Here is a 17,154-nt window from a genome sequence, read left to right on the forward strand (position 1 = left end):
CAGAATGATATATAACACTGTTCAAACTCATTACTTCAATGAATCTGCATGAAACTGGTGAAGTGTTGCAAAGAACTAGTAAATTTTGTGTTAACTAGTCAATTTTAACCATAAAACAATAACTAGGTGCTAGGATGCATAGTAAACTATACACGTTTTTAATAACACTGAAGCTCAGAATAGAGTTTGATGGAGAATACTGGTATGCTACCTATACTCCTCCCTGAGGGGTAGCAGGTGTAAGTAAGTAAGTTCCATCAGTTACCAATCGAACTGTTAAATTAATTTACAATGTTTTCTGTTCTTTTGAACTAATCACAGTATACATTCCTTGCTTTCTCCCAAATTCTAATCTTCTGAATTCTTCGTGTCCCTTTTTTCGCTTTCCAAATTTATTTCTATGGATTATACTCGTTGAATAACATCTTCAAACCCTAATATTTCCAATTACCGCTTATACTTTTACTACATCTACCACTACGGGATTTGAATCGATAATTGTCTCTCTGTGCTGATGTGGTATGGCAACTAGAAGTGATGTAAGTACGTACGAAGTTCTTCGTTGTTGCTGACTGACAGACTGATACTCTTACTGAATATCTAGTTTTTTTATCAAGGATTGATTTTACGAAACAAATTAAAACCAGAAAATATTGGACAGCTGTTTTGTACAACTATGAGACTTCTTAGTTGTACACATACTTGACTACACTGATGATCTAACCCACGACATTCAAGCTTTATGTTGAGCCATTACCTTCAAATTATTCAGTTGATATGCAATAATCGACATGCTAAATTTCGTCAGTCGAAGATAACGATAACCTTATATAAAACTGTCAAGCGGCAGTTAAATGAGGGTGATCCAGTATTGCTTTATATTTTTCAAGTCAATCTTTACGCTAATCAATAGTCAATCACGCAGTCGAAAGTCACATGTTAGACTATTGATTAAAAAGTTCGTAAACATCACGATATGATTAATATCTAAAGTCATTGTGAAGTTTTTGATTAGACCATAGAAGTTCATCAGCGTCCGATATCAGAAATGAAGCTATCACGATATAGTTAATGTTTTCCACAACAGGTCAGTTGAGAATCTGAATAATGTTCATTTCTTCGTTTTGAGCCGATTTAAGATGCGAAACCATTTTAAATGAAAAATGTAGTATGAAAATATTTATTTAACAGCAAATTTGTGTGGTGGTTAGCAGTGGAGTTAAAACCGCGCGTCCTATCACATTTTGGAGTTATCAAGTAGATCTACTGGAATACTGAAGTTGATGTTTACTTCGCAACATGGATCCAGTACCGTTTGCTTCAAAAGTCAAGCATTCTTCACTTAACTACTGAGTTGAGATAGGTACATCCAACCAACGAGTCACAAATAAGATGAAACACGCTCTATAGACGCCAATGCAAGTCACTATCCAACTCTACTTATAACGCTTAAAACGTACTAGTAATATAGAGGCAGTCGACACACTACACACACATTCCCGAAGGGACTGACTAACTGCATTCTTAAACATCAATTAGAAGATCCGTAGACCCAATACAAATGTATTTTGAACTAGGTTAAAAGATCAGATACAATGTTCCGTTGCTAGCACTACGTAAAATCACCACCAAAACCTTCAACTTTTTTACATTGAACATGGTAACTTCTTGTCATCGGTCATTTTTACCCAGTTCGATCATACTCCAACACAGTCCAAAGTTATCCAAAACAATTAGTACTAGAAATCTTATTACTGAAATGGTATTATTGATACAGATAATACTAATTAATCAGCCAATGCTCAACAGTTTCATATCACTTGTTTCTTATAAACTGTAACTATTTTATTGTACAAAAATCTTAGAAGTGAGCACATATATTTTAATTGGTAGGAGAGGGTCTACAAGAAATCCTGAATCATCATCTTGTGGCAGCTAATACTGATCAGCACGATAGGTTTACAATCTTGAAGGAACTAATGTTCCTTGTAGGATTTTAGCTTCATCATTTAATTTCGCAATCTAATATGTTACCACTAAACTACCAAGGACTCAACTGACCACTTGAAAAACTAATTTATTTAAGACAGATCGATTATTGATTAATAACCAATGTCACATTTAACTAAACTTTCAGTGCTGATAGAATCTCATTGATCATATTACAAAGTGATCGCTAGTCTAAATAACCTGACATCGAGTGCAGTATTCCATGATATGTTCAAGGTTTCGTGCTAACCATTTTTAATTACAAAACATCTTGACATAATGAACGCATTGTTAATTCACTCAGACCAATAGTCACATCAAGAAGTCACGAGTATTTATAAATAGTTGTCTATACAAGATACTCAACATCCATTGGCCAAATACCATCAGCAACAATAGCCTACTGTGGGAGAGAACAAACCAGCTTCCATCTGAAGAGTAAACTAGGAAAAGATGATGAAAATGGACCAGACATACGTTTAGGAAATCATCAAACTGCATCACGAGGCAAGCTCTAACTTGGAATCTTGAAGGGAAATGGAAAAGAGGAAGTTCAAAGAACACATTAAGTCAGGAAATAGAAGCGTATATAATGAAAAGGATGAATAACAACTGGAGAGAATTTTCCAGGACAGAGTTAGATGGAAACTGATAGTAGGTGACCTATGCTCCTTCACGAGTAGTAGTAACAGGCGTAAGTAAGTAAGTAAGTAATAGTCAAATTAATGCTTAATACAAAACAACCATAACACTGATTAGTAATCAACCCTTTACTTTTTTTCTTCTTCCCTTTTGTAGTTAGTTGCTACTGATAAAGATATCAATTCTACCATTACATATTCCATGGAGACTAATATTGATTTAAATAATACATCAAAATTTTTAATTAAATCAAATGGTCAAGTGATAATTAAAGAGCAATTAGATTATGAACAATGTAATTTATACAATTTAATAGTACGTGCTAGTGATGGTGAATTCTATGCATTTACTCAATTATTAATTAAAATTATTGATGTCAATGATGAATTACCAGAATTTTTATTAAATCCATTACAATTAATAATTAATGAAAATCAACCAGCTAAAACATTAATTGGTCATGTAAGTGATTTGAATAATTTGATCATTGAGAATAGATGTAAATGTATTGTTTTGCTTGAATCTTTTCAATTGATGTTTAGGTCTAGAATTGTAGATTGCCTTAATATAGCCTTAAGTCATAAACATTAAAAGCAATGATGAATAGTGGTTAGCAGTGGAATCCAAGACACACGTTTCGTCCTATTCGGGACTCATCAACTGGATGTACCTGCATCTCGGAGTTGATGTTCACGCTGGGGCTTGAAATCAGTCACGTGCGCTAACAAACGCCATCGCGTTATCCACTTAGCTATTGATTCATCATGGCCAATTACTTGTGCGATAGGGTGAAGTTTAAATTCATTTGGTATTGTTTGTTTGAATCTTCCCATGGATACTGAGGACTGTAATTGCTCAGTCCTTTATTGGCATTTGTGAATGCTGTGCAGATCGCCCCGATATAGCCTTAAGTCACAAACGTTAAAAGCAATGATGGATAGTAGGATCCAGGATGAGCGTTTTCACCAACTTGGGACTCGTCAGCTGAATGTAGCTGCATCTCAGAGTTGATATTCACTCTATCATAATTCAGTAGCTAAGTAGATAACGTGATGGCGTTTGAAGTGAATGGTACTGGGTCTAAGTCCTAGAGTGAACATCAACTCTGAAATCCTAGTTTCCAACGCTAGCCACTATCCATATTTGCTTAGATTATAGTGGCTCACGTGCAATTGAGTTTGTTCACATTTAATTTGGTCAAACCGTTTTGTTAACTCATTTAACGGACAGAGTCATCCGTACAATAACAACTTATATCGTTGAACCTTGATTATTGTTGCACTTGTATGAATATGTATGCTTGAGCATTGCTTACTGCCAACGCATATACTCATTTTCCTAGCTTTACTATTATTCGCTTAATTGCTTTGATTATTCATTGATTTCCCTATCTATATATATGTACATTGTAATCCTGTTAATTGACTCACCGACTCGCTCATTCTAATAGCTCGCACACTCGCTTTTCTATTAGATTTTCGGCACTACTCTTTCATGCTTGCTTAACGTACCTGTAATTTTGGTGATCTGTGAGTGGTGAAATAATAAACATAATTAAAACTTTGTATTCGCCTTCTGATTAATACACTGTTGGGGCATTATCTAGTAACGGTTATCAGGACGAATTGTATACGAAGCTTAAGGATTATATAACTGTGGTGGCACAGATGATATGTAATTTATGAATCACATTCACAGTTTTTAAAAAAAGTATTATGCAATACATAAAGTTTAAAAGTTAATTTCATGTAATCCAATCTATTTAATTATGTTGTGATTTTATCTTTCAATAAAATCTTTATGTGTATAAATCAGTTGTCGTGGATGCGCACTGCTGAGGAGTCCCACTATAGGACGAAACGGCCGTCCAGTGCTTCCAGGTTTTCCATGATGGTCTAGCTTCAAACTGACTCATGATCGCAACTGTTGAAATTACTACAATCTCCACAAAAACCCTTCTGATAAATCAGTTGTTACTGGAACAAATATTTAAGACTTAAATTGGTGAATTAAATAAACAGCTTACATAATTGAAACCTTTTGAACCATAAAACAAAATAACTCTACTTCTATTCATTCTGACGAAATAGTAGACATTAAAAACTCAATTCATATTTATGCATCCGATAGGAGATAATAACCAATTTTCACTAACTGATCTAAGTTAGAGTATCATTGAAAACCTAGAGGAACTGGATGATCTCCATAAATCCCCTATATTGGCTTATAGATGTAACTCCTAGAGTTCTAATGCGAAGCTATGATCAACGAAGTTCAATCTGTGTTGGGTATATGAAAGATATCCACAGTTACCCAGGTAATAGATGGAAGTTGAACAAGACCGCGAATTAGTTGAATTTAGATATTAATGCTGTTGGATATGGGCTCAGTAACCTAGACGTTAAGCTTTCTTTGATGAAACCAAAGGTCCTACGTTTGATTCTTCCTTATGAGATCGTGGATGTCCACTGCTGTAGAGTATTAGACCAGGATAAGACACCTGTTCATTACTATTAGGTTTTCAATAGAGGTCTAGCTAATATCAGTTCGTGATCGGAACTGTAAAAATGCTACATATCATCTATACAAGTCAACAATTTATTACAATCATAGCGAATTCATAATTTTTTATTATTATCGTTGGCCATATAGTGTTTATCAGAATTGATTTTGTGGAGATTGTAGAAATTTCACAGACTGAAATCATGAGTCAATTGAAGCTAGACCACCATAGAAAATCTGGAAGCACTGGACGGCCGTTTCGTCCTATTGTGGGACTCCTCAGCAGTGCGCATTCACGATCCCGCACCCCACGAGATTCAAACCCATGAAATTTCTAAAATCTCCACAAAATCCATCCTGATAATAATCATCTGCTCACTAGTGACTGACTTCAAGAGATATTTCCTGGAGTTCTAGTGAGAAGCCGTTACCAGTGGAGTTCAACCAGGTCTGTTGTGAGATAGGAACTCACTGAAGGCAATTGTGTACGGTAGCGTAACTTCGTGGATTGGTTCAAGTTAGACGCCCAGCTCAGTGGTCTAATGGTTAAGCGCTTGGCGCGAGACTGATAGGTCCTGAGTTCGAATCTCGCGGGGTGTAAGATCGTGGATGCGCACTGCTGAAGAGTCCCATACTAGGACGAAACGGTCGTCCAGTGCTTCCAGGTTTTCCATGGTCGTCTAGCTTCAATTGACTCATGATTTCAATCTGTGAAATATAGTGTTTACCCTGTAGTGCAATCATCTTTAAAGTTATTGTTATTCTATGTATACTAAAATCACCCTCTCATTTATCTGTTTTTCACTCACTCGATTCTCTTAACCTAAATATACTGTTTAAATCTTTTTGTCATTATTATGTAACCAACCTTATTAATTACGAACTTTGGACAATAACTACCTCTTCGTTGTTTGTCTTCTATCTGTTTCCAAGTGATTTGATATTTATGTAAACTCTTCAAACCTTCGTTAATTATCACACAATCGAACTCATCACTCCCTCGACTTTATATAAATACTGCCTCGCCTATTCTCTGTCTTGGAATCCTATCTTTACGTATATATATACAGAAAGAGAGAGTTGTTCTTATGCCTTATGTCCTGATTACTCGTTACTCAATGTTATATCATATCATAATGTCACATTGTTGGGGACGTTAGATCCCCAGAACTCACTTGGGAAAGGACCTAATTTTGTCATTTTATTCAGAAAATTTGAATTTCTTTGTTTTCGCGCCAAAGGCGCTTTTGTCACCTTCATGTCGTATTTCCCACTGGGGAGTATCTTAAATGCTATTGGTCCGTTGAGTCTTTTAGTATGCTATTTGGTAACTCTCCCCAAGGACGGTTTTGTACTGTATATATATACGTTTTGAATTGCATTTGTTGTTATCTCTCGTTTCTGGATGTTTGCAGAATATACTTCCCCACTTCAAGCTTGGACTTCTCCCTCTAGTTAGCGGGGCTGGGACGCATCAAATAGCTAGCTTACTGGTCTTTGGTCACTGAGTCTTTGTTCTCGTTCACAGATTAAGTGAACTCGTGATAGCTTCAACCATAGCACACATTAACAAGACTAGAATTATAAGTAACCTACAAAAAACCACACAATAAAATGAATCATTCTACCACAGTTATTAATTTAGTATTATTTAAATTCGTAAAAGGAACCATTGTATGGAGTTTGTGAGTAAAGACAGGGATTTATAAACTGGAAACAGATCAAGAATATTAAATGATAAAACAGTGAACAATGGGTTGATCGAAAGCTCATGATAAAAGGAATATATATACATATATAGTTACTTATTAATTTTAATTATCCTAATCATTATTATGATTGTTCACAGTCATGGCATGTACAAAGCAGACTACCCGTAAGAGTACAATTGGAAAGGCACCAAGAAAGCAGTTAGTTACCAAAGCGGTACTTAAGAGTGCACCAGCTACTGATGTTAAGAATCATTATTATATATCTATAATAATAGTTCATCAATGAATCTTGGGAGTTACCATTCCTTTAATCTTCATCGAATATAACATCCGTCTTCTATATTCTTATTTCCCATCATGTAAATTGTACTAGACACAACCAAAACAAAGAAGTAAACAATGATAAATTTAAGGTCAATAAGAACCACTGAACGTTGAGGTATACAGAACAACGCATATGGAGAAATTCGAACACTTCACTTCTATCTGAAATTTGTGCTAATGATGTCGTTCAGAAGAACGATGACAGCTTCACGACCAAACTATCCAGCTCAGAGAACAAAACTCCATCAAAATTGTACTAGTTCCTAATTATCAAGTTTGCTTAATAGAGTGACACAAATATAATAAGAATATGTTGAGTTTTATTTCAATATCACATATAAAGCTATTCTTCTCTGTTTTTTTCACTTTATCACCATAGCTTCTTATTGTTGATCGGGATAGTCCAAAAGTGAATGGTCAAGTACATTGTGAAGAACCATCACATTTAATAAGAAATCAACCTATTCTATTTGTACAAGAATCACTTTATTTAAATGAACAAACATTATTACAAAAAGAGTTTCATCATAATAATAACTATTCTACAATATTCTCAACGTTGTCATCATCATCCTCATCCTCATTATCATACCCAAATACTGAAACTCATGTTTATCAACGTTTTACATTATATAGTCAAAATAAATATGATCGTGAAAATTCTACTGATAAATATTTAGCTATTTTATATTGTTGGGATGGTATTACTAATTCCTTCAGTAATTCCCCTTTATCAGCAGAATATGACAATAAGCATGTATCAATGAATTCAATATCATCATCGAAAAGTCTAACAGCAACAATGACTATTGTCTTACATATATTAGATGAAAATGATAATGAACCAATATTTGATAAACAATTATATAAAGCTACACTTAAAGAAAACTCGCCTATAAACACTAAAATTATTCAAGTGAGTAATTGTTTAATGCTATTTCTGTATTACTTACTTACTTACTTACTTTACTTACTTACTTACTTTACTTCTTACTTACTTGCTTGCTACTTGCTTGCCGCACTACTTGCTCACTTCACTCTTCTCCCACTTGCCTTACTTACTTGCCGCGCCGCGCACCGCTTGCTTCTGCCTTGCCTTCCTTGCTTACTTGCCTTGCTTGCTTACTTGCCTTACTTACTCTTACTCTTACTTACTTACTTACTTACTTACTTACTACTTACTTACTTGGTTTTACTTATGCCTGTCACTCCTAATGGATTATGAACTGCTGGCCAGGTTATTTTCATATACAATGAAAAAATTATCTACATAATTAATCATTAAGTGATGACCAGTTTCGTATTATCTTATTTAAGGTATCATGTAGGATTATAATTTATTCTGTAGATATACTAATAGAACTGTAAATGCAATATTAGCGATCTCAGAGTCCATGTGAAAGCTATAGTCGGAATAAGGAGAACTTGACTTTAAACTTTATCTTTCATATAGACTGTGAAATCGCCAGTATCGCGTTTACAGTTCCAGTGCAAGGAACGAGAACATAAGTGATAACAATCGAATGTATTCAAGGACGAAATTACAGAACTTTTTATTAAAACCTGAGAACTATACAGTAAATATTTAATTTGTAAACTATCAATCGATTGTCTCAATCCTGACTGTTCCTTTTATAAATATCAGCCAATCGTCTCAGACTTCATTATTCTTACATTTGTATACCAATGGCTTTCTGTTCGCATATTTTCCTTCTCGACTTTCTGCTGTCAGACATTCTATTGCTGACTAGCGTTATATAATACTTATGTCTATGTAAGTAGCACATATTACACTAGTAGTATAACTGTAGGACAAATTAAATCCTACAAACCATTTTTCAATCTATCCATCAAGCTGTAATGTTACCGTTAGTCTAAATAGTTCAGTATCGTGTTAATCATAATAATTATCACTAACCATTTATTAACTAAAATAGCTGATTAGCTACATGTTTAACTGTTTTACTGTTTAACGTACACCAAAATAGAGTGTGGAACGCCAGTACCTTGAAGATTGCAAATAGTTATATAGTTATGTGAATTTTCATTCTTTAACATTATTGTCAATTATCATTTGAGCAGATTTATTTAATCCATATCTACGAAACTTTTTCCAATATTGCAAGATTACAACTTAATATTAAAAGATTAGTAACCGTTAATTATTCTGATAAACTCCACCTAGAGCCCCTCTGGGGCTACTGTCGATCCCAAGCTCGGATAAAAGAGGAAAGTTGGGCATGGAGTTAGCGACCCCATCCAATAGAAAACTAACTCGCTAAAAAAACAATAACCATAAAAAAAGCAACTATTCTGATAAGAATCAGAAATGCTTACTGCCCATTTCTTATGCGTAATTAGGAAAGAATGATATGATTTTCAACTGTACACAACGTTCATACGTTGTTGAATGTCTAAATGGAGCAAACTAAATCCTATATTTATTATTTCACTATTCATTTACTAATGAAATCATAATAATTAGGTGATATATTTCAGAATACACGGACTTCTTACGATGGATTAAACTGCAAAATGCTACATAGAGGTCAGGTCACAGATTCGTTCGAAGTAAAGACCGGTGTCAGGCAACGTTGCTCACTCTCACCCTTTACCTTTCTCCTGGTGATCGACTGGATCATGAAGACATCAACATCTGGGAGGACGCATGTAATACAGTGAACAGATAGGATGCATTCGGACGATCTAGACTTTTCAGATGATCTGACTCTTCTATCGCACACGCAACAGCAAATGCAGGAGAAGACAACCAATGTAGCAGCAGCATCAGTAAGTCTCAATATACACAAAGGGAAAAGCAAGATTCTCCAATGCAACACAGCATAAAACAACCGAATCACATTTGACGGAGAAGTTTTGGAAGATGTAAAAACCTTTACATATTTGGGCAGCATCATTGATGAACACGGTAGATCTGATACAGATGTGAATGTGCAGATCGGCAAAGCAAGAGTAGCGTATCTACAATTAAAGAAAATCTGGAATTCAAAACAACTGTCTGTCAACTGCCAACATCAAAGTCATAATTTTCAATACGAATGTCAAGACATTTCTACTGTATGGAGCGGAAACTTGCAGAACTACAAAAGCCATCATCCAGAAAATACTAGAGTTTATTAACAGTTGTCTACACAAAATACTTAATATCTGTTGACCAGACACTATCAGCAACGACCACTTCAGTGAAAGAGAACAAACCAGGTTGGAGTGGAGGAAGAAATGAGGAAGAATTGCTGGATGTGGATAGGACACACATTGAGTAAATCATTGAAGTGAATCACAAGACAAGCCCTCATTTGGAATCCTCAAAACCAAAGGAGGATAGGAATACGAAAGAACACATTACATCTAGAAATGGAGACAGACAGAGCAACAATTGGATCGAACTAGAAGGGAAGGCCTAGGACGTAGTGGGTTGTAGAATGTTGATCGGCAGCCTATACTGCATTAGGAGTAACAGGTGCAAGGAAAGATGTTAGTATGTAATGTCAGAATACAGACAGAATTGTTTATGCCTGTATTATTATTCATAATAATAGATAGTCAATTGAAATTTACACATAAAAATACTTCATTATTCAGGCAATTGACCAAATAAAAGTCTTTATCAATTTCAGGTAATCCGATTAGTGTCATCATCCTAGATACTACCTAAATCTCAGATCAACCGTAAAGAAATGACATAAAAAATTTTTATTCATTTTGCAAATATACATTTTTATTATATATATATATATATATATATATATATATATATATATATATATATATATATATATATATATATATATATATAGACTAAATTAAACCATCTTATTACAATTCGACAAACATATCTTACCATTCATTGAGGCATGACTGTAGTCAGGAATAACTCGAGTGAAGACAACAGTTACTCGATTAAATAGAAGAACCATATTCTAATACTTTATTTGCAAAATGTTCATTAATTGTTTTAGACTTCATTGTTCCTTCATTTCCATACCAATCGTTCTCTGTTCCCATTCTCTCCTCCTCGATCTTTTCAACCTTCTGCTCCCAGACATTCTATTGCTGACTAGCGTTATATACTACGGCGAGACTATAATTCATAGACGAACTAATCAGGTATAAGATAACAGGTTTCAGATTTTGGCTCGAAATTCACTCATCCATTTGGTTAAATAGCCTTTTGGGTTTATAGCTGACATTACTGACATTACTCTCTAAATGCTTACACAGTATGAAGAAAATGTAATGCAATAACTAAAGTAAAAGAGGATAATTACAATGTATAACAAAACTAATATTCTAAATATTGATTCCTAAAGAAAATATCTACAAAACTGTACAACATACACAATATGTTTCATTCAAATGAAATGATTTATTTATTTAAACACATAATCATTGATACAAGAAGGCACCAAATACTTATGCGCCACACAAACAGAAAGATTTGTGTGAGGGCTAAGATACTGCCCGAGTGCTAAAACTGAGGCAGGTGGTTTCTTGGGGGACCATGTCATATGTCTTTGACCTAAATGTCTAATGTGCAAGGCAGTGGAACAACGTCAAGAGATACAGTCCCATGGTAGCCGGTGATCAATAATTGATTCATACACCATTTGTTCCTTCAGGATACTGAAGCCCATGTAAATCATTGGTTTGGAATCAGGGTTTCCCAACTCTCATAGATGAACTCTTCGTGTCCGCCAACCCAGTTAAAGTGTCGGTCATTCACTTTTCGAGCTCTCAATTTTGTAAAACAACACTTCGCTGCGGGAAGGCAGTGAGTAGGACATCCTTGACAGTGATTGTATGCAGATGGCGATGTGAGAGCATTTCGAAAGGGAGAGCTGACTCGCTACATTCTCGGTCGTTCCAGGGCATCTGGGGGCCAAATGAAATGATCGTAATTAGTTTATTTGAATACAAAATGCAGAATAATATTAATTTATCGATTATACTGTCGTTATGGTCTGGATAACAATTTAGAAATTCTATAGTTTCTGACTAATGTACAAAATTAAATATTAAGTTACTTTTAAAATCATTAAATAGGATTGCCGTTAAGTTTTCATTTCCATGGTAATTTTATTTTCCATCATTTAGTTACGTAGTGTAATGTTTCTCAGTTTCGATTGCAGGTTTCTTTATTCATTCTTAGCTATTTTGTTTTTATTATGCTCTGTTACTTTCATTGAAATTGTGGACCGATCTAGGTTAGACCACCAATAAAAACCTAAAAGTACCGAGAGACCGTTTCTTCTTGTTGTGGGACTCTATATCTGTTTGCATCCACGATTCTGCACATAGGGATTGAACTCGGGATCTTCGATTTCCCATGCGAATCCCTAACTTCCCGATGACTGAGCTGGCATCAAATGGCGTAAACGCCTAACCTTAATCTATCCACCACATTGTGCGACCATCTTCCACCATCTTGGGTGGCCACCTACCGTACACCCGAAACGGTTTAGTTATTTAACTACTTTTTCATCGTGGTTGTTATTGCCAAATTTTTACTATCACATTTGCTATTCTGGAAACACATCTTCAATCAATTCGAAGATTTTCCCCCAGGATCTTCACATTGGTTGCCATGCAGATATTCGAACACATAAATATGTCATACAATTCTTCCATATTTATCGGTTCTTCTGGCCACTTTTGATTGATCAGAGATTTTCTAAATATTTGATATTACGTATGTAAACTGTCTTCAGGTTGGCTGAAATAAATGAATTCTCATTATTTCACTATGATATTGTATAGCTATAAGAATAAACTTTGAAAATATAGCTTAGCTTTCGAATATAGCTATTACTAATGATCACTGACTTCATGGAAGTCATAAGGTCTTAGATCCATAACATCGATCCACCTTATTTCGCTTCTAGCCTAGACAAACTAGTAAATCGAAACGACACTATACAGTGTTTGCATAATTTAGTTAGCTCGTATAATTAAAAGATATTATGATTCTTTTGTATGTAGTCAACATAAATTCACTTGGTGTTGCTCACTTAAATCTTCCCATTGATGTTTAGGACCGCAGTTGATCAATCTCTTATTGGTATATTTGCATACTGTGCGTATCGCCTCGATATTGCTTTAATTCACTCTGAGATGTAGGTACATCTAGCTGACGGGTCTCAAATGGGACGAAACGCGAGTCCTGGATTCGACTGCTGACCACTATCCATCTTTGCTTAGAATGTAGTCAATATATTTTTAAATAAGTTACAGCTTATAACACAACTGCGGATAATGGATCCAAGTTCATAGGGTAGATTTACTATAAGTGCAAATGGTTTTCGAACATGAAAAGGATTTAAACTTCTGTATGGTTAAGCATTTAACAAGCCTAAATATTCACCTCAAACGAATTTTATGCAAAAACGCAAAGATTGAGTTGAAACTTATCTAATGACCTGCTTTAGCTGTGTTTATTAATAGAGCGAGATGAGTGTTAGCTAAATACTCTTTGTGGGTCATCTGATTTTAATTGTTACTGCAGCTATTTTCTTACCTATTCAGACAAGATAACTTGAAAATAAAGTATACTCCATACTATGTATTTGTGGTCATATATATGTAAATTGGTAAGCACAGGTGGATATTATGCAATCAGTTCCATTGTATGATGTAAATATACCCAATTGACAAACTTTTAAATTATGTTTATTCATTGTCATATTGTTTATTTTGAGAGAGAACAAACCAGCTTCCATTTGAGGAGGAAATTAAGAAAAAACATTGTAAGTGGATAAGACACACATTCAGGAAATCATCAAACTGCATTACGAGGTAAGCGCTAACTTGGTACTTTGAAGGGAAACGGAGAAGAGAAAGGCTAAAAAAGCACTGTGTCGAGAATTGGAAACAGACATGAAAGGAATGAATAGCAACTGGAAATGATTGTCGAGGACAGATTTGGATAATGAATACTGGTGAGCGGCCTATGCTCTCTCCTTTAGGGGTATATTTTTCATTGTTAGACATTGTTTACCAATAAAAGTTATTCAACATTGTACTTAATATTCTTTCATTATTAGATACATGCTACAGATAAGGATATAGGAGAAAATGCACAAATTTACTACAGTCTACAAATGAATGAGCTTATAAGACCTTTCTTTAAAATAGATCAAATATCTGGTTGGATTTTCAATTCAGCTGAAATAGATCGTGAAGCACAGTCAAAATTTAAAGTAAGCTATTTATTAATATTTTCCTTACATTTGTCTTTTTTTCGTTATGAATTAAAGGTAATGGTAAGTGATGTGTACCTTCCATATTAAGGTGAACAGAAACAGTAATTTATCCAAGACAAATCTACAAACTAATATGCAACCTGAACAAAAAAAGTTTGAAGCTCAGTGGGATGCCCTACAATTCAGTGATTTGTCAGATTTACAAATGTGATTGTTTAGAATCAAAATCTAGACCACCACTGAAATGCTGGATGCATGTATGGGGCTTCTTAGTAGTGCGCATCCATGATCCCGCACGCGGAATTCGGACTCAGAACCTTCAACCTCACTTGTGAACTCTTACCACCTAGACCACGACCTAACATTAAACAGTGTTATTGTCTAACTTTCATCAATCCATGAATGGCTGCTCACACTATTCATTGATTATCTGAGGTAGACATCTGTCTCTAACCGACACAGATTAGACTCCACTGGTCATGGCTTCTCACTAGAACTCTAGGAAATCATCTTGGATCCAGTCACTAGAGAGCATATTGAGATCATGATCAGGATAGGATTTTTATGGAGATTGTAGTCATATTAACAGCATGTTAACCTTAATTAATTACTTACTTATGCATGTTACTCCTAGTGGAGGAACATAGGCTCTTGAATCCCCTCATCATTAACAAATTGATTGAACTTACAAAGAGTTATACTATTCAAAATAAAGGATTGGAATAATTTAGTGAGTGAAGTTAAGACGAATGTTGAAAATAGAACTGAAAATAATGATCAAATAGAGCATAAAAGATAATACAAGGCATAGCATTATACGTGTAGCTAAGACTATGAAAAGTAATCATAATAATAATAAACATACACGACAAATTAACATACAAAGTATCAATTAGTTAATAACGTTACGTAATTACAGTAAAAACTATTGGCGGTTTTGTAATTATTTGACGTAAATGGATTAAAGCATTAATTATAGTGTGAATATCGATAAAATTATAACAGATAAAACTATATCAGAAGGGGTTTTTTGAGAATGTAATAGTTTCAATAGTTGTGATCATGATTCCATTGAAGCTAGACCACCACCATGAAAAACCTGGAAGCACTGAACGGCCGTTTCGTCCTATTATGGGACTCATTAGCAGTGTGCACCCATGACCCCGTCTTTCTGGATTCGAACCCAGAACGTATCCATTTCGCGCGCGAGCGATTAACCACTAGTCTATTGTTTCCAGGATTTCCATGATGGTCTAGCTTCAATTGACTTATGATATCAACTATTGAAATTACTCCAATTTCAACAAAAACCCCTTCTGATACTAATCAATATATGCTCACTAGTGAGAAGCATTGACTAGTGGAGTTCAACTGGGTCTGTTGTGATATAGTAACTCACTGATGCCAATGATAGATTTGTCGCTCAATTTCGTGGATTAGTTGAAGTTAGAGATCAACACTGTTGGATGCCAGCAGGCTCAGTGGTCTAGTGGTAAGGCGCTCGCTAATAGGTTTTGGGTTCGAATCCCGCGAGGCGGGTCCGTGGGTGCGCACTACTGAGGAGTCCCACAATAGGACGAAACAGCCTTCCAGTGCTTCCGGGTTTTTCACGGTGATCTTGCTTCAATCGAATCATGATCTCAACTATTGTAATAAAACTATATGTCTATTATGCTTCTCTTCTGTGCACACACAGTTATTTATAGTCTCTATAGTGCATATCCTTGAATGTTTCCCCTTTTACAATTTTTATACAGTTAACAATTCTAGCTATTGACGGTGGTTTTCAAACATTAAATAATCCATTATATTCATTATTAAACAATAATACAATACATCATACAGCTACAACACAATTACTTATTCATATATTAGATGAAAATGATAATGCACCTGAATTTCATGGTCCAAGACAATTTGCAATTGAAGAAAATCAACCAGCAAATACATGGACTGGTGATCTACAAGTCATTGATAGAGATGAAGGATTAAATGGTGAAGTAACATTGAAATTATGGTTAAATGAAAATATTAATTCTAAATCAAGAATTAATACTACTCAATTAGTTACTGAATATGATTTACCATTTCATTTATTAAATAATGGAAGTTTATTCACACGAAAATCATTGGATAGAGAGAATCAAGTATGTTAGATTTTCATTCATTCATTTTTTTGTAAGGGGTTGTTTAAATCGTTTCATTGATGTTTAGATCTGTAATGGATCAGTGATTTATTGGTATACGCCCATCCTATACGAATTGCCTCGATATTACTTTCATTCACAAGTAATCTAAACAAAGATGGATGAGTTCCAAATAGTATGAAACATAAGTCCTGGATTCCATTGTTGCCACCTTCCATTTAACTGAGGTAATATTTTTCACTTAATTAAACACGTCATGATAACTGGAAAACATATTGAAAGCAAATGTGTAATTCAGTAATTAGACAACAGACTTTGAAATTAATTTCAGAAATAGTTAGACTAGTCAACTCTTTTTGTATTTATCCATCCGAATTCTTTTGCATAGAAGATTACGTCAGTCGATGCTTTCGAAATTTACATTTATGTACAGCTTCTAGAATGAATAATCAAGGTGTCGTTAAGATAGTAAATACAAGACTATTTAGTTCAACCTGTTTAGTGTGACAGCATAATTCGATCACTCATTTTCAATAGGTCAGTATCCTCTTAAAGTTTGCCGGACTCTTAGCTATTTGGATAATAACCAAAGCAGTTTTACCAAAAAAATATGTTTAA

At 34.6% G+C, this 17,154-nt stretch overlaps 1 protein-coding gene across 1 annotated transcript in view; it reads left to right on the forward strand.

Annotated features, from left to right (window-relative positions):
* MS3_00006065 (uncharacterized protein) overlaps window positions 1-17,154 on the forward strand; it is a 55,897-nt gene that overhangs the window by 17,058 nt on the left and 21,685 nt on the right. The window contains exons 3-6 of the mRNA XM_051214166.1: window positions 2,788-3,093; window positions 7,549-8,085; window positions 14,231-14,386; window positions 16,147-16,536. Coding sequence (XP_051067315.1) covers window positions 2,788-3,093; window positions 7,549-8,085; window positions 14,231-14,386; window positions 16,147-16,536 — 1,389 coding nt within the window. The remainder of the gene's footprint in view (window positions 1-2,787; window positions 3,094-7,548; window positions 8,086-14,230; window positions 14,387-16,146; window positions 16,537-17,154) is intronic.

The sequence above is a fragment of the Schistosoma haematobium genome, chromosome 2, assembly GCF_000699445.3.
Source record: "Schistosoma haematobium chromosome 2, whole genome shotgun sequence".
NCBI lineage: Eukaryota > Metazoa > Platyhelminthes > Trematoda > Strigeidida > Schistosomatidae > Schistosoma > Schistosoma haematobium.